This window comes from Schistocerca americana, chromosome 1, assembly GCF_021461395.2.
Source record: "Schistocerca americana isolate TAMUIC-IGC-003095 chromosome 1, iqSchAmer2.1, whole genome shotgun sequence".
Classification (NCBI taxonomy): Eukaryota; Metazoa; Arthropoda; class Insecta; order Orthoptera; family Acrididae; genus Schistocerca; species Schistocerca americana.
This window is the reverse complement of record NC_060119.1, coordinates 854,285,624-854,309,643: the sequence shown is the minus strand read 5'-3', so window position 1 is coordinate 854,309,643 and position 24,020 is coordinate 854,285,624. Positions and strand designations below refer to the sequence as shown.

Below are 24,020 nucleotides of genomic sequence, written 5' to 3'. Positions count from 1 at the left end.
GTCATGTATTATTTCTAAGTCTTCATCCAACCACGGTTATCTATCTCTTTTTTAACAGCGTCTTTACAGGTATTTTATCCATGACTTTATTTAGTTATTCTGCTGTGTCTCGTTGGGATCTTATTACGTGCTTTTCTGAAGCTCACCTTCTTGGAGTTGCTTTACGATTCTTGTGGTGGGATAAATCGTAGTTTTCCAGGTTACTAATCTTTTGCCATAGATTTTCACAAACTTCTTCGGTATATCATTAACGCAAGGGCGGTGATGTTCTTGCTGTTTAGCGCCCTCCGTGTAAGTAATAAAATAAAATATGAGCCGTGACTTATATAAAAAAAAGAAACACACATTAATGCAATGGTTCAGCATAAAAGAGGAATAACTAATGTAGGAATATTATTAACAGTGTAATATGTTGTTTAATTTAGCCTGACGTGTATAAGCACTCACAAGGGGAGGCCACGACGCTTGGAACGCGGATTTACTGCAAACTTCGTACACTCGTAGTACTTCATGAGGACAACAAAATGTGTAAACAGTAGCGCGTATTTCTCAAGCGTTATTGAGAAAATCGCAAGATAATTTCGTTCGTCGAATATATATCTGTGCGTGGCTATTTTAACCGTGAAGCGGATACAACCGAGTGGCGCCGGCGCGATAGCTCAGCGTGTTCGGTCAGAGAGCCGGTTGGCCTCTGTAATAAAAAACTGAGTGGAAGCATCAACCACCGAACTTGACCAGGATGTCTTGCGGCGTCCGCAACGACCAGACACAACGATCAATAACGAACAAAATGAAAAAAAGCGTGTTCGGTCAGAGCGTTAGCTACTGTTTATAAAAAAAAACTGAGCGAACTGATCAACGAACAAAGTGCACGGGAGTCATCTGACGTCCGCCCTGAACAAATTCAACGAACAATACTGAACAAACTTTTTTTTAAAGTACTTGACGTTCAAGTCGCTGTATCGCTGGATCGAGTTCCGTTACTAGTTTTTTTTTTTTCAACACAGTCATTTTCTTTACTATTTATATTACAATTGATATAATGGGAAAATACGTGTAATCAGATGAACTTTTATTAAATTTGCAACGTTATTTGGCAGTCTACTAATCTTTATCATCACAAATAAGGAAGTATTCATAACTATCGACTGGTAAACGACCAAACGCATAAAGTGATACTGAAAATGTATGCTTGTCCGTGATTTGAGAAATCCCTTATACCTGGAAGGAGCCCGAACCAACTTGTTACCTCCAAGTTTTGACCGGCACAGACGGCTTTCGAAAGATGTACAATTAATCGTCACTTTCGACATTACGAGTACAAGTTGCAGGATGGTATTTTTCGTAAAAACATGGAAAACATAAAGTTAAACGGCACCAGCTGCATTGAATAAACGCTATGTTTTCGCATACGCAAGGTCTTTTGACGTTTTCCGTGGAAAAACAAACCTCGTTAACATTTTCAAAAACCTCTCTTTCAGGCGATAGTTTGGAAGCAAACCATGCATAACGCAGTATTTCTTTAAAAATCGGTGCTGATAATTGGTTATGCAGTATCGAGTGTATTTTAACAGCGTCTTCCGAGAAGCAATTTCTCGTTCTCTTTCGATTAAATACGAACAGTTTTGAAGACACGGTCAAGCATACATTTTCAGTATCACTTTATGCGTTTGGTCGTTTACTAGTCGATAGTTATGAATATTGTATTATTTGTGATAATAAAAATTGGTAGACTGGCAAATAACATTGTAAATTTAATAAAAGTTCACCCGATTACACGTATTTTTCCCATTATATCAATTGTAATATAAATAGTAAAGAAAATGACTGTGTTGAAAAAAAAAAAAACTGACGAACGGAACTCGGTCCAGCAATCAAGCGGCTTGAACGCCACCGACTTTTTAAAAAATAAAAAGAACATTTTGTTCTGTATTGTTCGCTAATTTTGTTCAGGGCGGACATCCGATGACACCAGTTCAGTTAGTTCGTTCATCCATTCGGTCAGTTTTTTTAATATAAAGGTAAGCTAAGGCACTGACCGAACACGCTGAGCTACCGTGCCGTCACCACTCAGGTGCAACCGCTTCATGGTTAAACTGGCCACGCACAGATATATATTTGACGGCCGAAATTTTCTTGCGATTTTCTCAGTAACACTTGAGAAGTACAGCTATTGCTTACATATTTTGTTGTCCTCATGGAGTACTACGAGTGTGCGAAGTTTGCAGTAAATCCGCGTTCCAAACGTCGTGGCCTCCCCTTGTCAGTAAACTAGCTCAGTTCTCAGTGTAGTTACGTAATCGTCGATAATTACTTGTCCTTTTCTCATTTATCCAACACTAGGCTCGTGATAAGCCGTGTGCTTATTGCACCAGAGAATATTTGGCAAGTATGTTCGGTATACACTACTGTAGTACGCAACTTAATATCGTGGTTTCGTCTCGATTCCCCAAGATAACAAGAGTAGCATATACAAATGAAATCCTATAATGAAACTGGAATCCTGTGACCAGACCTTTTCTGCCTAGGATGTTATCTCGTGATATAAAGAAAATCTGTAAGTAAAATTGTTAAATTATTGGTAGCGGCCTCCGGTCTCGTGGGACCTGAAAAAAAGTTAATTGTCCTAACCGACGACACGTCTCGTAGATGAGCTAAAAGAAAAATGTTAAAGATTTTTCTAAGATGGCGCCTAACAATGAAAATTCTTTGTTAAGGCCCATATCTACTTAAGACACTAAAGGTATCAGATTTACGATAGATTAACCACATACACAAAGTCTTTTGACAAAATAACCATTATATTTTTCGGGTTTTAAGAACAACTTACATTATCAGCTGGTAGGCTACAGCAAGATGAGCTTAACACAAGAACGTCCTCTTAGGTCCGAATCCAAGCAGATAAGATAAGCGAATGACAAAGGTAAGATAGTTCACGCATAGAAGCGCAAGAGTCCATGCAATAACATGTCCATTGTAGTTCTATCTCTTCTTCTTTGGCGTACTTGCCGATTATTTATAAAATCTGTCGTACTATTTACTTTACATTTATTTTTTAAAAACCCAAGTCCACCCAGAAGAAACAGTGCATCCGCCATAAATCATCATCATCATCATCATCATCGAGGAGGATGTGAAGGAGGGAGGGGGGCCAGTGTGACGCTCGTTCTGTTACAGGTCGTTCAAGGGGGAAAAAAATCCTCATTGTAGCTGAAATGCGCCGGACTGGGGGTACAGCTTTCTCTGGCTGGAAAGAAACTCCCCCCTTCCCCCTCACCGCCTCCTTCGCGCCACAACCGTTACGGCTTCGTCGTGCGCTCAACGATCGGTCCAAGATTGCAGTTTTCTTGCAAACTGGTGTCATCTCGTTACATCACTACACTTACAGCGTCACGTGCCCACGACCCTACCTGATGGAATTCAGTCTCACTGTGGGCAATGGTCCCAATGTCATTGCTCATCAGTTACAGCGGAAACGCTATGACAAATATATCTGAAAAGGCCTCGCGCAGAATTGTAGTTGTCGGAAGGAGGATGGGATGTTGGTACTCGGTTCCTATTTGTGTTAGGAACATGAAGGAAAAAGTTTTTGATTTAGCTCGTACCAGCAGCCATTTGTATAGCCATTCGAACATATGTCTTACTGTAGCTATGTTACTGTATATTTAGCAAGGTTTGAAAGACGAACTGCAGCTCACTCCTAGGGAAACTGTGCGAATCGTTTCATTCCGTTTGCAAAAGATTTTAAGTGGGCCGAAATTAACGCCCCGCTAATGGCACCATCGGTATATGCGCCGTTCGGATTTTACATGGAAAAACAGACACTCTCGTTCGATTTTACGCGCAAAAACTGTCACCCATAAATTACTCCGGACTGGAGTTCACCGGAGTATCGGACCTTGGTGTAAGAAAATTTCTGACCGTTTGAAGAAACTGCTCTTCCAAGTCCTTTGCTGTCTCTGACAGAATTACAATGTAATCGGCGAACCTCAACGTTTTTATTTCTTCTCCATGGATTTTAATACCTACTCCGAATTTTTCTTTCGTTTCCTTTACTTCTTGCTCAATATACAGATTTAATAACATCGGGGAGAGGCTACAACCCTGTCTCACTCCCTTCCCAACCACTGCTTCCCTTTCATGTCCCTCGACTCTTATAACTGCCATCTGATTTCTGTACAAATTGTAGTCATTGTGATCAGCAAATTTATTTTTGCTACAGATATCTACTATCTCTCTCAGTCCACAATACATTACTAATAAAGGAAAGCCCTGGCGATTTTTGTGTTCATCACTTCTGGACACCTACAAATCTGTTAGTGGAACTCGCTGTCATCCTAAAAAGCAAGTAACAGAATGACAATTTTTTGTGACGATACTGTGTTGGTATCTGGTAACTCGCACAGCAAAAAAGAAATAGGCTGTGATCTGGGCGAGAGACGTCATACTTCCTGTGGCTTAATCACCCTGCGGAAGGACTTCCGCTACGCCTATCGATATACTGAGCCCCAGCTCCCAGCGGAGCGCATTGCGTGTTTCCATCTCAGGCTGAACAACTGACGATGCATCCAGGGGGTGTAGCAGCTTCGTTGCTGGTTTTGATGGCAGCGAACGACACCGTGTTGTTCGATTGTGTCTGCAAGCACATCTTGGGTGACCTCAACCAACGCAGACTCAGTTCCGGCGAAATACAGATGTCGTGGACCTACTGTATGCAGGTATACCGAAGTAAGTACTTTTTCGTACAGTGTGGATAGATATGACGTTACTCACCGTGCAGTTTTGGACTACTGCAGAGGCAGCTTGTCTTGCATACGCTGTTATGAAGTAAGTTGAAACGTTCTGAGGCTGACAGTGAAGCATTTGTTTATAGGGGGGAAACTGCGCTTCATTTACAACCTTTCAGGTCACTCAACTTTGTCGAACCTTCTTCCAGTGAGAAGACATCATAATGATTTGTAAAGTCTGAAAGTTACGCATCTTCACCTGTCAAAACGTTTTCACTGAGACCAAAACGTTTCCCGGATGTTGCGAAATTTGATGGACAGTTTCCACAATAACAAAACATGTTCGTGGAGAAGTTGTGGCTCACATTGTCATAATCATACCCTTTATGTATTTTCTATAATAATATTTCTTTAGATAGTTACAGAGATTGAGAGATTACGATACAGGCTAACTCGAAATGAATGTAGCGTAGAGAAAGGGTTGTGACTGTTTAATTCGTAGCGACAGGTACGTCAGTGGATTCCTTGAATAGGGTACAGACAGACAGTCTTGCGAAGTACTTTTGAGCATGTATTCCGATGACTGTCCCGAGCAGCTAGTTCGGCAGCCCATACGCAATGGATATATCTTAGACCTTGTAGTTACAACAGGTGGGAACTTTTCGATGGCGTCGGTACAGAGACGGGAATTAGTGATCATGACGTCATCATAGCGACCATGGTTACTATGGAGGGAACATGATGGTTATTTAGGTTAGACGGTAGTTTGATGTACTCTGATGAACACTCACCAGTCGATACGCAGCAAGGCAAGTCGGACATTGTTTAGAGTAAAGACATTCGACTATCAAAATTTTATCAGTAAACGTTCGAAGTGTTTCTAACAAAGTTCCCAAATTTACTGCCCTCCAGGAAAGGCCTCGAGCTCAAATTATTTTTTGAGACCGAGAGCTGGCTGAAACCTGAACTAGAGAGCAATGATATATTTAGCGTCACGTGGAACGTATATCGGAAAGAGAGATTATGAAGTTAGAGAGCATAGGTAGGGGAAAGTTCATTGCTGTTGACAAAAATATTGTCTCTGTTGAGGTCGAAGTGGAGTGCGACAGTGAAGTCATTTGGTTACGTATAACAGATGTAGGTGAAACCAAGTTAATTGCCGGATGTTTTTACCTGCCACCCGATTTCGCTGTGACAGTTCTAGAGTCATTCAAAGAGCGTCTACAGTCAGTAGCGCGTAAATACCCAGATGACGAAATACTAGTTGGAAGCGGCTTTAACCTGTCAGGTATAGATTGGGATGTCTATGGACTCATTGTAGAGGGCACAGACAGACAGTCGTGCGAAATACTTTTGAACACGTTTTCTTGAAACTGTCTTGAGCAGCTAGCTCGGCAGCTCACACGCAACAGCAATATCGTAGACTTTGTAGCTACAAACAGGCCAGATCTTATCGACAATGTCAGTACAGAAACGGGTTTTAGCGATCATGATGACATTATAGCAACTATAGTTACGAAAGGTAATAAATCAGTCATGAAGGCTAGGAGAGTGTTTCGGCTAGAAAGGGTAAATAAGCAGTTGTTAGCATCTCACTTCGGCAATCAATTGATTTCATTTAGTTCCAGTATGATGGACATCGAGGAATTAGGGCCACAGTTTAAACAAACTGCAAATCATGCCCTGGACAAGTTTGTGGATTAAGGACAGAAAAGACCCATCGTGGTTCAAAAACGAAATTCGGAAAATGCCTTGGAAGCGAAAGCTGTTGCTCTCTCGTTGCAGAACACTTGAATGACGACAGGCAAATGTTGGAAGAGTTTCGTGCGTCTGGAAGAAGAATTATGCGCGAAGCGTACAACTACTACTACCGGTTTGCCTTGGCAAGAGATCTACATTTACATCTACATACATACTCCGCAGTCCACCGTACGGTGCGTGGCGGAGGGTACCTCGTACCATAACTAGCATCTTCTCTCCCTGTTCCACTCCCAAACAGAACGAGGGAAAAATGACGCGTCTGTAAGAGCCCTAATCTCTCTTATCTTATCTTTGTGGTCTTTCCGCGAAATATAAGCTGACGACAGTAAAACTGTACTGCAGTCAGCCTCAAATGCTGGTTCTCTAAATTTCCTCAGTAGCGATTCACGAAAAGAACGCCTCCTTTCCTCCAGAGACTCTCACCCGAGTTCCTGAAGCATTTCCGTAACACTCGCGTGATGATCAAACCTACCAGTAACAAATCTAGCAGCCCACCGCTGAATTGCTTCTATGTCCTCCCTCAATCCGACCTGATAGGGATCCCAAACGCTCGAGCAGTACTCAAGAATAGGTCATATTAGTGTTTTATAAGGGGTCTCCCTTACAGATAAACCACATCTTCCCCAAAATTCTACCAATGAACCGAAGACGGCTATCCGCCTTCCCCACAACTGCCATTACATGCTTGTCCCACTTCATATCGCTCTGCAATGTTACACCAAATATTTAATCGACGTGACTGTGTCAAGCGCCACATTACTAATGGAGTATTCAAACATTACGGGCTTCTTTTTCCTATTCATCTGCATTAATTTACATTTATCTATATTAATAGTTAGCTGCCATTCTTTACACCAACCAAAAATCCTGTCCAAGTCATCTTGTATCCTCCTACAGTCACTCAACGACAACACTTTCCCGTACACCACAGCATCATCAGCAAACAGCCGCACATTGCTATCCACCCTATCCAAAAGATCATTTATGTAGATAGAAAACAACAGCGGACCTGCCACACTTCCCTGGGGCACTCCAGATGATACCCTCATCTCCGATGAACACTCACCATCGAGGACAACGTACTGGGATCTAGCCGAGATCCCGAGAAAATTCTGGTCATACGTAAAATCGCTAAGCGAGTCTAAGTCCACTCATATGTTGATCTGTCGGTGTGGTAGTAGAAGATAGCAAAACGAAAGCAGAAGTCTTAATTTTCGTGTTAAAAAATTATTCACGCAGGAGAATCGGAGAAACATATTGTTGTTTGACCATCGCACAGAGTTCCTTATGGACAATATTGTATTGTATTGTATTGTATGGAACTGGGGACCTAGAAACTGCGGAGAGGCTCCGTCCCCGCCGTCGCCCTCAGTGGTTCACAACCCTACAACAGGCTACAGCAGTCCACTCACCCCACCGCCGCCCCACACCGAACACAGGGTTATTGTGCGGTTCTTATTGTGCAGTTCTTATCTACGTAGCGCTACGCAATAAACAGTTAATCATCTGCTGTCGCTACATGCATATTTATTTATTTATTTAAATGTCAAGTTCCGTAGGACGAATTTTAGGAGCAAATATCCAAGGTCATGGAACGTGTCAGTACATGAACTTACAACATAAAAAGTAATAACAGATAAAAATAAATGTTCATGAACCTGAAAGAAAATCAGTCCATAAGTTTAAGCAATCGCTATCAGCAATACAATGAAAATCATCTTAATTTTTCAAGGAACTCCTCGACAGAATAGAAGGAGTGACCCATGAGGAAACTCTTCAGTTTCGATTTGAAAGCGCGTGGATTACTGCTAAGATTTTTGAATTCGAGTGGCAGCTTATTGAAAATGGATGCAGCAGTATACTGCACACCTTTCTGCACAAGAGTTAAGGAAGTCCGATCCAAATGGAGCGAAAGCTGCTTATTCTTGGAAATAAACTAATATTGGTAACAAGTAACGACAATAAGGAATATACATATTGAGAGGCCAATGTCAAAATACCCAGACTCGTGAAAAGAGGTCGACAAGAGTTTCGTGAACTCACACCACTTATTGCCCGAACCGCCCGTTTCTGAGCCAAAAATATCCTTCTAGAATGGGAAGAGTTACCCCAAAACATAATGCCATACGACACAAGTGAATGAAAATAAGCAAAGTAGACTAATTTACGTGTCGAAATATCACTCACTTTCGATACCGTTCGAATAGTGAAAATGGCAGTATTAAGTCTTTGAACAAGATCCTGAACATGGGCTTTCCACGACAGCTTACTATCTATCTGAACACCCAGGAATTTGAACTGTTCAGTTTCACTAATCATATGCCCGTTCTGTGAGAGTAAAACGTCAGGTTTTGTTGAATTATGTGTTAGGAACTGTAAAAACTGAGTCTTACTGTGATTTAATGTTAGTTTATTTTCTACAAGCCATGAACTGAGGTCATGTACTGCTCTACTTGAAACCGAGTCAATGTTGCACACAACATCCTTTACTACCAAGCTAGTGTCATGAGCAAACAGAAATATTTTAGAGTTACCCATAATACTAGAGGGCATATCATTTATATAAATAAGGAACAGGAGCGGCCCCAACACTGATCCCTGGGGCACCCCCCACTTTACAGTACCCCACTCACATCCCACATCACAGCCGTTATCAACATTGTGAATAATGACCTTTTGTTGCCTGTTGCTAAAGTAAGAGGTGAAAAAATTGTGAGCTACTCCCCTTATTCCGTAATGGTCCAACTACTGGAGCAATATTGCGTGATCAACACAGTCAAATGCCTTTGTTAAATCAAAAAATACGCCAGGCGTTCGAAACTTTTTGTTTAGCCCATCCAGTAGCTCACAGAGAAAAGAGAATATAGCATTTTTAGTTGTCAAACGACTTCTAAAGCCGAACTGTACATTTGATAGCAAATCGTGTGATATAAAATGATTCAAGCGCCCTGTATTTCCTCGAGTAGCAGCTTAAAGAGCGAAGAGGCTGTAGAGGGAGTGTGTCCCCGCGGCTAGAGAACGTCAGCAGTTTACGTACCGAACCGTACAGAATGATCCTTACAGCAGGTCGGTTGTGGGAGGTGCGTCTCTCTACCTGAGAACACATGTTGCTGCCAGTCATTTAGATCGGAGACTACTAGCAGAAGAGGCGCCATATTGTCATAACTGTAATTATGAATATTAATAATAATGATTCATTTTTGTTATAGGGAAAACCTCTCAATTATTGGCCATAACTGTGACATTATTCCAATCCAGTAAATTTCAACTTTCAGAAACAACTAATGGGACAGATTCTCGCGACAGTATACGAGGAAGTACAATGTCGTACGAAATTACTAGCAGGTTATGGAGCAGTGCAAGTGAGTCAGTCGGACCATAGACACAATCCATGCGGATCTTTGTGGTAGTTAGGAGCGTAAATTTTTTTCATTTACAAATTAATTATGTATATTACTATCATATAACCTCATCTAAGCGTCTGTTTCTTTACACCGATATTACCTTCTTTCCATCTAATCTTCAGCATTCTTCTGTAGCACCATATTTCGAAAGCTTCTATTCTCTTCTTGTCTAAACTATTTATCACTCATATTCTACATTCATACATGGCTACACTCCATACAAATACTTTTGGAAAAGACTTCTTGACACTTAAATCAATACTCGATGTTAACAAATTTCTCTTCTTCAGAAACGCTTTTCTTGCCATTTTATATCCTCTCTACTTCGACCATCATCAGTTACTTTGCTCCCCAAATAGCAAACCTCATCTACTACTTAAAGTGTCTCATTTCCTAATCTAATTTCCTCAGCATCACCTCACTTAATTAGACTACATTCCATTATCCGTGTTTTGCTTTTGTTGATATTCATCTTATGCAAGACACTGTCCATTCTGTTCAACTGTTTTTCCAGGTACTTTGCTATCTCTGACAGAAAAACGATGTCGTCGGCAAACCTCAAAGATTTTATTTGGATTTTAATTCCTACTCCAAATTTTTCTTTTATTTCCTTTACTGCTTGCACAATTGCACAATATACTGTTGAATAACATTGGGGATAGGCTACAATCCTGTCTCACTCTCTTCTCAATCACTGCTTCCCTTACTTGCCTCTCGACTCTTATAACTGCCATCTGGTTTCTGTACAAATTGTAAATAGCCTTTCTCTCCCTGCACTTGACCCTTGCCACCTTCAGAATTTGATAGAGAGTATTCCAGTCAACATTGTCAAAAGCTTTCCCTAATTCTACAAATGCTAGAAACGTAGGTTTGCCTTTCCTTCATCTAAGGTAAGTCGTAAGGGTCAGTAATGCCTCACGTGTCCCAAAATTTCTACGGAATCCAAACTGATCCTCCCCGAGGTCGGCTTCTACCAGTTTTTCCATTCGTCTGTAAAGAATTCGTGTTAGTATTTTGCAGCCGTGGCTTATTAAACTGATAGTTCGGTAATTTTCACATCTGTCAACACCTGCTTTCTTTGGGAATGGAATTGTTATATTCTTCTTGAAGTCTGAGGGTATTTCGCCTGTATCATACATATTGCTCACCAGATGGTAGAGTTTTGTCAGGGCTGGAACTCCCAACGCTATCAGTAGTTCTAATGGAATGTTGTCTACTCCCGGGGCCTTGATTCGACTTAGGTCTTTCAGTGCTCTGTCAAACTCTTCACGCAGTATCGTATCTCCCATTTCATCTTCATCTACATCCTCTTCCATTTCCATAATATTGTCGTCAAGTTCATCGCCATTGTCTAGACCCTCTATATACTCCTTCCACCTTTCTGCTTTCCCCTCTTTGCTTAGAACTGGGTTTCCATCTGAGCTCTTGATATTCATACAAGTGGTTCTCTTTTCTCCAAAGGTCTCTTTAACTTTCCTGTACACAGTATCTATCTTACGCCTAATGAGATAAGCCTCTACAGCATTACATTTGTCCTGTAGTCATCCCTGCTTAGCCATTTTGCACTTCCTGTCGACCTCATTTTTGAGACGTTTGTATTCCTTTACGCCTGTTTCATTTACAGCATTTTTATGTTTTCTCCTTTCATCAATTAAATTCAGTATCTCTTCTACTACCCAAGGATTTCTACTAGGCCTTGTCTTTTTACCTATTTGATCCTCTGCTGTCTTCACTATTTCATCCCTCAAAGTTACCCATTCTTCTTCTACTGTATTTCTTTCCCCTGTTCCTGTCAATCGTCCCCTACTGCTCTTTCTCAAACACTCTACAACCTTTGGTTATTTCAATTTACTCCAGGTCCCATCTCAAATTCCCGCCTTTCTACAGTTTCTTCAGTTTTAATCTACGGTACATAACCAATAGGTTGTAGTCAGAGTCCACATCTGCACCTGTTACACGCCATATTTCGGGGGTCTTTAGCGGGAGAGATATGCAACTTGCTTAGGCGAAGCGGGAAAGTCGACCGAGTAATATGCATGAGATGTAAAATCCTAACCGATATTGCGTACAGGGACCGATGACCGCAGCAGTCTGTTCCCTTAAATCCCACAAACCAACCGATATTGCGTACAGAACAAAAAAAATTGGAGGCACTAGTTTCCGCATGCCCTGCTAGGACAAGAGAGAATGTCGAATGTTTACAAAAGGAGCAACATGAATAGTTGCTGTCTTATTTGAGTATCAGAAGAAGCAAGTCATGTGTCCCGCGAGAGACTGAGGAATCTGGGATTAAACTATAGCCGCCTACGTGTCGCTTCCTTAAGCCGTCGGCACACGGACCGTGCATCTGAACGTTGAGCGTTGAGCGTGCCGAGTTTCTGACGTCATAGCGTGGAATAGCACGTTCGGGAGTCTTTCCGAACGTGCAGAGCAATATCTGGCATGTCAGATATTCTGAGCGTGCGTCTGAGCGTTGACCAATGAGATGGCACAGCGCCACCTACGTCACACGCACGCCGTCTCCCTTCAGCACAGAGTTGTGAGGCGCCATATTGGCGTTCATTTCAAACCTATATGTATATATGCCGTTTCTAAGCACCAGCAAATTGAGAATCGCTAGAAAACCCGTTGTTAGTTGTGTGATTCGTTCCAATAAAATTATGAGGAACATCGTATTCGTGGCAAAAGAATTATTGTAACTTGCGTATTATGAGAGTAGGCTATTTGAAGGCAGAGACACACTGAAGATCCACCAAAAACGCATTGTTCTTGGTACAATTTGTTATAATTAAATTTCAATTAGTAACATAATTATCTACGATTAACGGTTTTAGCAAGAGATAACACAATGTGATTTTGTTCACCAAGGCCTTAGGGGTTCAGCGTAATGGTTACAGTAGTACAAGTTTATATGCCAACTAGCTCTGCAGATGACGAAGAAGTTGAAGAAATGTATGATGACATCAAAGAAATTATTCAGGTAGTGAAGGGAGACGAAAATTTGATAGTCATGGGTGACTGGAATTCGACAGTAGGAAAAAGGGAGAGAAGGAAACATAGTAGGTGAATATGGATTGGGGCTAAGAAATGAAAGAGGAAGCCGTCTGGTAGAATTTTGCACAGAGCGTAACTTAATCATAGCTAACACTTGGTTCAAGAATCATAAAAGAAGGTTGTATACATGGAAGAATCCTGGAGATACTAAAAGGTATCAGATAGATTATATAATGGTAAGACAGAGAATCAGGAACCAGATTTTAAATTGTAGGGCATTTCCAGGGGCAGATGTGGACTCTGACCACAATCTATTGCTTATGAACTGTAGATTAAAACTGAAGAAATTGCAAAAAGGTGGGAATTTAAGGAGATGGGACCTGGATAAACTAACTAAACCAGAGGTTGTACAGAGTTTCAGGGACAGCATAATGGAACAATTGACAGGAATGGGGGAAAGAAATACAGTAGAAGAAGAATGGGTAGCTCTGAGGGATGAAGTAGTGAAGGCAGCAGAGGATCAAATAGGTAAAAAGACGAGGGCTAGTAGAAATCCTTGGGTAACAGAAGAAATATTGAATTTAATTGATGAAAGGAGAAAATATAAAAATGCAGTAAATGAAGCAGGCAAAAAGGAATACAAACGTCTCAAAAATGAGATCAACAGGAAGTGCAAAATGGCTAAGCAGGCATGGCTAGAGGACAAATGTAAGGATGTAGAGGCTTATCTCACTAGGGGTAAGATAGATACAGCCTACAGGAAAATTAAAGAGACCTTTGGAGAAAAGAGAACCACTAGTATCAATATCAAGAGCTCAGATCGAAACCCAGTTCTAAGCAAAGAGGGGAAAGCAGAAAGGTGGAAGGAGTATATAGAGGGTCTAGACAATGGCGATGAACTTGACGACAATATTATGGAAATGGAAGAGGATGTAGATGAAGATGAAAATGGGAGATACGATACTGCGTGAAGAGTTTGACAGAGCACTAAAAGACCTGAGTCGAAACAAGGCCCCGGGAGTAGACAACATTCCATTAGAACTACTGACGGCCTTGGGAGAGCCAGTCCTGACAAAACTCTACCATCTGGTGAGCAAGATGTACGAGACAGGCGAAATACCCTCAGACTTCAAGAAGAATATAATAATTCCAATCCCAAAGAAAGCAGGTATTGACAGATGTGAATATTACCGAACTATCAGTTTAATAAGTCACAGCTGCAAAATACTAACGCGAATTATTTACAGACGAATGGAAAAACTGGGAGAAGCTGACCTCGGGGAAGATCAGTTTGGATTCCGTAGAAATGTTGGAACACGTGAGGCAATACTGACCTTACGACTTATCTTAGAAGAAAGATTAAGGAAAGGCAAACCTTCGTTTCTAGCATTTGTAGACTTAGAGAAAGCTTTTGACAACGTTGACTGGAATACTCTCTTTCAAATTCTAAAGGTGGCAGAGGTAAAATACAGGGAGCGAAAGGCTATTTACGATTTGTACAGAAACCAGATGGCAGTTATAAGAGTCGAGAGGCATGAAAGGGAAGCAGTGGCTGGGAAGGGAGTGAGACAGGGTTGTAGTCTCTCCCCGATGTTATTCAATCTGTATATAGAGCAAGCAGTAAAGCAAACAGAAGAAAAATTTGGCGTAGGTATTAAAATCCAGGGAGAAGAAATAAAAACTTTGAGGTTCGCCGATGACATTGTAATTCTGTCAGAGACAGCAAAGGACTTGGAAGAGCAGTTAAACGGAATGGACAGTGTCTTGAAAGGAGGATATAAGATGAACATCAACAAAAGTAAAACGAGGACAATGGGATGTAGTCGAATTAAGTCGGGTGATGCTGAGGGAATTAGATTAGGAAATGAGACAGTTAAAGTAGTAAAGGAATTTTGCTATTTGGGGAGCAAAATAACTGATGATGGTCGAAGTAGAGAGGATATAAAATGTAGACTGGCAATGGCAAGAAAAGCGTTTGTGAAGAAGAGAAATTTGTTAACATCGAGTATAGATTTAAGTGTCAGGAAGTCGTTTCTGAAAGTATTTGTATGGAGCGTACCCATGTATGGAAGTGAAACATGGACAATAAATAGTTTGGACAAGAAGAGAATAGAAGCTTTCGAAATGTGGTGCTACAGAAGAATGTTGAAGATTAGGTGGGAAGATCACGTAACTAATGAGGAGGTACTGAATAGGATTGGGGAGAAGAGAAGTTTGTGGCCCAACTTGACTAGAAGAAGGGATCGGTTGGTAGGACATGTTCTGAGGAATCAAGGGATCACCAATTTAGCATTGGAGGGCAGCGTGGAGGGTAAAAATCATAGAGGGAGACCAAGAGATGAATACACTAAGCAGTTTCAGAAGGATTTAGGTTGCAGTAGGTACTGGGAGATGAAGGAGCTTGCAGAGGATAGATTAGCATGGAGAGCTGCATCAAACCAGTCTCAGAACTGAAGATCACAACAACAACAAGTATACGCTATAATATTTGATGTTATGTAAATATAAGTTCACCTTTTTTGAGGGGTGACGTCGTTCGATTGGCTTAATCTACAGGACAGCTTGCGCTACTTGTATAAAGTTATTTTGCTCCTTTTTCTTTTACGCTTCGTAATTCACATGTTGCAAGGATTCTGCTACTGGGTAGGGACAGTGATCAAGTAAGCCTGACCCTGGGGTTTTACTAAAATATGGGAATGTGAAATAATGTTTATCGTATGCAGAGAAGTATTCCAACTTGTACCTCGCTGTTTGTAATGGAACTGTTATAAGTCTGTGTCCTTATTGATTGGACATGGTACTTTGGTTTTGGTGGACGATGGAGGAAATGTGCGTTTTAATAGAGCTAACGTGGGAATTTTACGCACGCCCGTTGAGTAAATAGTGTTATTTACGAACTACTAGAAACATCTCTCAACTGCCGCTGGAGTGCGTTGCGATCGCGTATACCACGTTGGGGCCCACGTACCGTACGCACAAGTCGCATCGTTCCTGAGCGTTCAGCAGCACGTTGAACTTGGCACGCTCAACGTTAACGTTCGACAGCATGGTCCGTGTGCCGAAGGCTTTAGGTACCGGGAAGACAACAGCACCAGTTACTACACGCACAGAGTAATCTCAGAAGTGGAGAGCATTAGCAAACTGCTGCGGTCATCAGTCCCTAGACGTACACACTACTTAATCTAACTTTCGCTACGGACAACACATTCACCCACGCCGAGGGAGGACTCGAACCACCAACGGGTGGGGGGGGGGGGGGGGGGAGGGGGGCTGATCCGCGCGTACCGTGGCAAGGAGCCCCAGACCACGCGGCTACTCCGCGCGGCCAATCTGAGGAAGTCGTTTTTCCAGAGCACTATACGGAGATTCACGGTCCAGTCACATTAATGTGATCATCGCCTATGTTACACGTGAACGTGTAATAATCACTCAGACGGCAGATGGCAGCAGTAGCAGTGTCCGAGGGACGCGGAAAACAGTGCCGTCGTAGCAACACCGACTCAAAGGAAGGCCACTGCGCTTGTTGGTGACGTCACGCCAGCTAGGCACGGTGAACGTCAAGTCTGTTGCAGGCAGAAACGCCAGGGCCTGCTTATCACTATAAATCTCTTATTTTTGGACAAACTGTTTGGTATTGTTTTTGATTCTGCAGTTTTATTTAGATGAAAGATTTTCTTGCTATCGTAAAGCTACAAATGAAGTTCATAGTTGTGTATTACTGAATACTGTCGAAAGAAACGTAGATCAATATAAGAAGATGCTTTGCCCCATTGCAAGCTTCGGAAATTTTACATTCAAGTAACTATATTTACTTGATCCATTTTGTTATCGAAACTTACCGCATCTCCGTTACAATGAACTCGTTTCTTTTGTTTATTTATTCATTTTCGTTTGACATCGTCACTGGAAATGTGAACTAATTTTCATGTGTAAATATCCAACTGTTGTCAGTCATTACATTACAGTCGTTTTCAACGAAAGGAATTCTAAACAAGAAACAAAATAGCTTCATACATCGAAAATACTGCTGTGCTTAAACTTTTTTAAACATGCACATTAGAAAAGATAAATATTCCCCTCTTGCAACTGAAAGGAGAAACCTTATAAGATAAAAAAAATTTATTTGATAAAACAAGTATCTCTCTTTTGCCTCTTCTTCTGTCCCCCACCCCCTCCCCCAAGGTGTACAATCGCAAGATATTTCATTAACAGTCAGTGCTCCTCATCCTATAGTCAACCAAGATACCTAAAGAAGAGCACCAAATGTTTACAGATTCTTGTAAAAGCAACCAAGTACAAACGTAACTTCCTCAGATTTACACATAAGGCAAAGAAGCACGAATTCTGTTGCTGCTGGACCATGAAGTTGGTTTTGTATGTCAATCCTTAAAACAGGTGGAAATTTAAGTTCAGGAGTACACTATTTGTTAAGAAGTGTAATAAATTGCACAATTAATTGATTGCAGAAATCTCTCAGAACAATGTGTGTTGGTCAACTAGCGCCAATAGTTTCACATTTTCCTGTGTCAGAGAGGGAGACACTACCACTATGAGTATGCCTACAACAGACCTGGCGTCCGCTGTGCCTAGCTGACGTGACGTCACGAACAGCGCCGAGGCCTTTCTTTGAGTCGGTGTTGGTCGTAGTCGTAATGCGGAAACGAAGCGATTTACCTGACATCCAAAAGGACAGGATCATTGGCTTTCGGGCGAAAGGTAGAAGCATTTCCTAAACGGCCTAGTTCGTAAACTGTTCTCGTGTCGCCGTGCTTAAATTATACCGTGCACCGCAAAATGCCCCTATTCAAAACCGGCGCCGAGGTAGCTTCGGTGCAGCACGGGCCCTAGATGACAGGGATGAAAGACGCCTGCAGAGATGCGTACAGACGAATAGACTTGCAACTGTAGAGCAACTGACCGCCTAGATGAACGAGGGGCTACCAACAGCGTGTCCTGAACGACCGTTCAGGGAAGGCTGTTCCTATGAGGCCACGGCAGCAGGCGCCTGGTTCGCGCACCCTTGCTGACTGCTGTCCATCGTCGACGAAGGCTCGCCAGTACCTCAGTTGTAAGTCCACTGGGTGCCAACAGATGGTCTTTTTATATGGATCACATTTTATGCTCCATCAGATAGTCGGTCGTCGTTGTGTAAGGCGTGAGACATTTGAAAGTAAACAACCTGTAACAACCGTCGGAAGGTTCCAGGTTGGAAGAGGGAGCGTTATGGTTTGGGGAATACACTACTGGCCATTAAAATCGCTACACCACGAAGATGACGTGCTACAGACTCGAAATTTAATCGACGGGAAGAAGATGCTGTGATATGCAAATGATTAGGTTTTCAGAGCATTGACACTAAGGTGGCGACTCCTACAACGTGCTGACATGAGGAAAGTTTCCAACAGATTTCTCACACACAAACAGCAGTTGACCGGCGTTGCCTGCTGAAACGATGTTGTGATGCCTCGTGTAAGGATGAGAAATGCGTACCATCACGTTACCGGCTTTGATAAAGGTCGGATTGTAGCCTAACGCGATTACGGTTTTGACTGTTAGCAGAATATGGAATCGGTGGGTAATACGGAATGCCGTGCTGGATCCCAACGGCTTCGCATCACTAGCAGTCGACATGACAGGCATCTTATCCGAATGGCTGTAACGGATCGTGCAGCCACGTCTCTATCCCTGAGTCAACAGATTGGGACGTTTGCAAGACAACAATCATCTCCACAAACTGTTCGACGATGTTTGCAGAAGCATGGACTATCAGTCTGAGATCATGGCTGCGGTTACCCTTGACGCTGCATCCCAGGCAAGTGAGCCTGCGATGGTGTACTCAACAACGAACCTGGGTGCACGAATGGCAAAACCTCATTTTTTCTGTTGAATCCAGGTTCTGTTTACAGCATCATGATGGTCGCGTCCGTGTTTGGCGACATCGCGGCAAACGCACATTAGACGCGTGTATTCGTCATCGCCATACTGACGTATCACCCGGCCTGATGGTATGGGGTGCCATTGGTTACACGTCTCGGTCACCTCTTGTTCGCATTGACGGCACTTTGAACAGTGGATGCTACATTTCAGATGTGTTACGACCCGTGGCTCTACCCTTCATTTGATCCCTGCGAAACCCTACATTTCAGCAGGACAATGGACGACCGCGTGTTGCAGTTCCTGTACGGGCCTTTCTGGGTACAGAAAATGTTCGACTGCTGCCCTGGCCAGCACATTCTCTAGATCTCTCACAAATTGAAAACGTCTGGTCAATGGTGGCCGAGCAACTGGCACATCACAATACACCAGTCACTACTCTTGATGAACTGTGGTATCGTGTTGAAGCTGCATGGGCAGCTGTACCTGTACACGCCATCCAAGCTCTGTTTGACTCAATGCCCAGGCGTATCAAGGCCGTTATTACGGCCAGAGGTTGTTGTTCTGGGCACTGATTTCTCAGGATCTATGCACCCAAAATGCGTGAAAACTTAATCACGTGTCAGTTCTAGTATAATATATTTGTCCAATGAATACCCGTTTATCCTCTGCATTTCTTCTTGGTGTAGCAATTTTAATGGGCAGTAGTGTATTTTCGTGCCATTCCCTGGGTGATCTCACCATTTTGTAAGGCACAATCGATCCTTGCAAACGTACAAATATGCATCTATCCTTGCAAACCATCACCGCCCCTACATGCAGTTTGTATTTCCTCGGCACATCTGCATCTACCAGCAGGACAATGCAACGTGTCACACAGTTCACAGTCTACGTGCGTGGTTCGAAGGGCACCAGGATAAGTTTACCGCACTACCCTGGCCCGGATTTAAAACTAACAGAGGATCTGTGGGACCACCGTGAGCGAGCTGTTTGCGCCGTGGATCCCCAACCGAAGAGCCTAAAGCAGCTGGCCGTAGCGCTGGAGTCGGTGTAGCTTCCAGAACTTTAATAACACTCTTCCCGCATGGCTCGCAGCGGTCTGCACTGCAATAGTTGGTTGTTCTGGCTTTTGAAAGGTGGTCACATTAATGTGACTAGACAGTGTAATACTTTGTGAATATTTTCTACCCGCATTTCATAACTCATTTTAACACTCTTCCTGCATGGCTCGCAGCGGTCTGCACTGCAATAGTTGGTTGTTCTGGCTTTTGACAGGTGGTCACAGTAATGTGACTAGACAGTGTAATACTTTGTGAATATTTTCTACCCGCATTTCATAACTCATTTTAACACTCTTCCTGCATGGCTCGCAGCGGTCTGCACTGCAATAGTTGGTTGTTCTGGCTTTTGAAAGGTGGTCACATTAATGTGACTAGACAGTGTAATACTTTGTGAATATTTTCTACCCGCATTTTATAACTCATTTTAACACTCTTCCTGCATGGCTCGCAGCGGTCTGCACTGCAATAGTTGGTTGTTCTGGCTTTTGAAAGGTGGTCACATTAATGTGACTAGACAGTGTAATACTTTGTGAATATTTTCTACCCGCATTTCATAACTGATTTTAACACTCTTCCTGCATGGCTCGCAGCGGTCTGCACTGCAATAGTTGGTTGTTCTGGCTTTTGAAAGGTGGTCACATTAATGTGACTAGACAGTGTAATACTTTGTGAATATTTTCTACCCGCATTTTATAACTCATTTTAACACTCTTCCTGCATGGCTCGCAGCGGTCTGCACTGCAATAGTTGGTTGTTCTGGCTTTTGACAGGTGGTCACAGTAATGTGACTAGACAGTGTAATACTTTGTGAATATTTTCTACCCGCATTTCATAACTCATTTTAACACTCTTCCTGCATGGCTCGCAGCGGTCTGCACTGCAATAGTTGGTTGTTCTGGCTTTTGAAAGGTGGTCACATTAATGTGACTAGACAGTGTAATACTTTGTGAATATTTTCTACCCGCATTTTATAACTCATTTTAACACTCTTCCTGCATGGCTCGCAGCGGTCTGCACTGCAATAGTTGGTTGTTCTGGCTTTTGAAAGGTGGTCACATTAATGTGACTAGACAGTGTAATACTTTGTGAATATTTTCTACCCGCATTTCATAACTCATTTTAACACTCTTCCTGCATGGCTCGCAGCGGTCTGCACTGCAATAGTTGGTTGTTCTGGCTTTTGACAGGTGGTCACATTAATGTGACTGGACAGTGTAATACTTTGTGAATATTTTCTACCCGCATTTCATAACTCATTTTAACACTCTTCCTGCATGGCTCGCAGTGGTCTACACTGAAATAGTTGGTTGTTCTGGCTTTTGAAAGGTGGTCACATTAATGTGACTAGACAGTGTAATACTTTGTGAATATTTTCTACCCGCATTTCATAACTCATTTTAACACTCTTCCTGCATGGCTCGCAGCGGTCTGCACTGCAATAGTTGGCTGTTCTGGCTTTTGACAGGTGGTCACATTAATGTGACTGGACAGTGTAATACTTTGTGAATATTTTCTACCTGCATTTTATAACTCATTTTAACACTCTTCCTGCATGGCTCGCAGTGGTCTGCACTGCAATAGTTGGTTGTTCTGGCTTTTGAAAGGTGGTCACATTAATGTGACTAGACAGTGTAATACTTTGTGAACATTTTCTACCCGCATTTCATAACTCATTTTAACACTCTTCCTGCATGGCTCGCAGCGGTCTGCACTGCAATAGTTGGTTGTTCTGGCTTTTGACAGGTGGTCACAGTAATGTGACTAGACAGTGTAATACTTTGTGAATATTTTCTACCCGCATTTCATAACTCATTTTAACACTCTTCCTGCATGGCTCGCAGCGGTCTGCACTGCAATAGTTGGTTGTTCTGGCTTTTGAAAGGTGGTCACATTAATGTGACTAGACAGTGTAATACTTTGTGAATATTTTCTACCCGCATTTTATAACTCATTTTAACACTCTTCCTGCATGGCTCGCAGCGGTCTGCACTGCAATAGTTGGTTGTTCTGGCTTTTGAAAGGTAGTCACATTAATGTGACTAGACAGTGTAATACTTTGTGAATACTTTCTACCCGCATTTCATAACTCATTTTAACACTCTTCCTGCATGGCTCGCAGCGGTCTGCACTGCAATAGTTGGTTGTTCTGGCTTTTGACAGGTGGTCACATTAATGTGACTGGACAGTGTAATACTTTGTGAATATTTTCTACCCGCATTTCATAACTCATTTTAACACTCTTCCTGCATGGCTCGCAGCGGTCTGCACTGCAATAGTTGGTTGTTCTGGCTTTTGACAGGTGGTCACATTAATGTGACTGGACAGTGTAATACTTTGTGAATATTTTCTACCCGCATTTCATAACTCATTTTAACACCCTTCCTGCATGGCTCGCAGCGGTCTGCACTGCAATAGTTGGTTGTTCTGGCTTTTGAAAGGTGGTCACATTAATGTGACTAGACAGTGTAATACTTTGTGAATATTTTCTACCGCATTTTATAACTCATTTTAACACTCTTCCTGCATGGCTCGCAGCGGTCTGCACTGCAATAGTTGGTTGTTCTGGCTTTTGACAGGTGGTCACATTAATGTGACTGGACAGTGTAATACTTTGTGAATATTTTCTACCCGCATTTCATAACTCATTTTAACACTCTTCCTGCATGGCTCGCAGCGGTCTGCACTGCAATAGTTGGTTGTTCTGGCTTTTGACAGGTGGTCACATTAATGTGACTAGACAGTGTAATACTTTGTGAATATTTTCTACCCGCATTTCATAACTCATTTTAACACTCTTCCTGCATGGCTCGCAGCGGTCTGCACTGCAATAGTTGGTTGTTCTGGCTTTTGACAGGTGGTCACATTAATGTGACTGGACAGTGTAATACTTTGTGAATATTTTCTACCCGCATTTCATAACTCATTTTAACACTCTTCCTGCATGGCTCGCAGCGGTCTGCACTGCAATAGTTGGTTGTTCTGGCTTTTGAAAGGTGGTCACATTAATGTGACTAGACAGTGTAATACTTTGTGAATATTTTCTACCCGCATTTCATAACTCATTTTAACACTCTTCCTGCATGGCTCGCAGCGGTCTGCACTGCAATAGTTGGTTGTTCTGGCTTTTGACAGGTGGTCACAGTAATGTGACTAGACAGTGTAATACTTTGTGAATATTTTCTACCCGCATTTCATAACTCATTTTAACACTCTTCCTGCATGGCTCGCAGCGGTCTGCACTGCAATAGTTGGTTGTTCTGGCTTTTGACAGGTGGTGACATTAATGTGACTGGACAGTGTAATACTTTGTGAATATTTTCTACCCGCATTTCATAACTCATTTTAACACTCTTCCTGCATGGCTCGCAGCGGTCTGCACTGCAATAGTTGGTTGTTCTGGCTTTTGAAAGGTGGTCACATTAATGTGACTAGACAGTGTAATACTTTGTGAATATTTTCTACCCGCATTTCATAACTCATTTTAACACTCTTCCTGCATGGCTCGCAGCGGTCTGCACTGCAATAGTTGGTTGTTCTGGCTTTTGACAGGTGGTCACAGTAATGTGACTAGACAGTGTAATACTTTGTGAATATTTTCTACCCGCATTTCATAACTCATTTTAGCACTCTTCCTGCATGGCTCGCAGCGGTCTGCACTGCAATAGTTGGTTGTTCTGGCTTTTGAAAGGTGGTCACATTAATGTGACTAGACAGTGTAATACTTTGTGAATATTTTCTACCCGCATTTTATAACTCATTTTAACACTCTTCCTGCATGGCTCGCAGTGGTCTGCACTGCAATAGTTGGTTGTTCTGGCTTTTAAAAGGTGGTCACATTAATGTGACTAGACAGTGTAATACTTTGTGAATATTTTCTACCCGCATTTCATAACTCATTTTAACACTCTTCCTGCATGGCTCGCAGCGGTCTGCACTGCAATAGTTGGTTGTTCTGGCTTTTGACAGGTGGTCACAGTAATGGGACTAGACAGTGTAATACTTTGTGAATATTTTCTACCCGCATTTCATAACTCATTTTAACACTCTTCCTGCATGGCTCGCAGCGGTCTGCACTGCAATAGTTGGTTGTTCTGGCTTTTGAAAGGTGGTCACATTAATGTGACTAGACAGTGTAATACTTTGTGAATATTTTCTACCCGCATTTTATAACTCATTTTAACACTCTTCCTGCATGGCTC

General features: G+C 42.2%; 1 protein-coding gene across 1 annotated transcript in view; it reads left to right on the top strand.

The window, feature by feature from the left end:
* Positions 1–4,548: 4,548 nt before the first annotated feature.
* Positions 4,549–24,020, top strand: part of LOC124546791 — a 142,842-nt gene continuing 123,370 nt past the window's right edge. Inside the window, exon 1 of the mRNA XM_047125063.1 lies at positions 4,549–4,728. Coding sequence (XP_046981019.1) covers positions 4,563–4,728 — 166 coding nt within the window. The 5' untranslated portion in view covers positions 4,549–4,562. The remainder of the gene's footprint in view (positions 4,729–24,020) is intronic.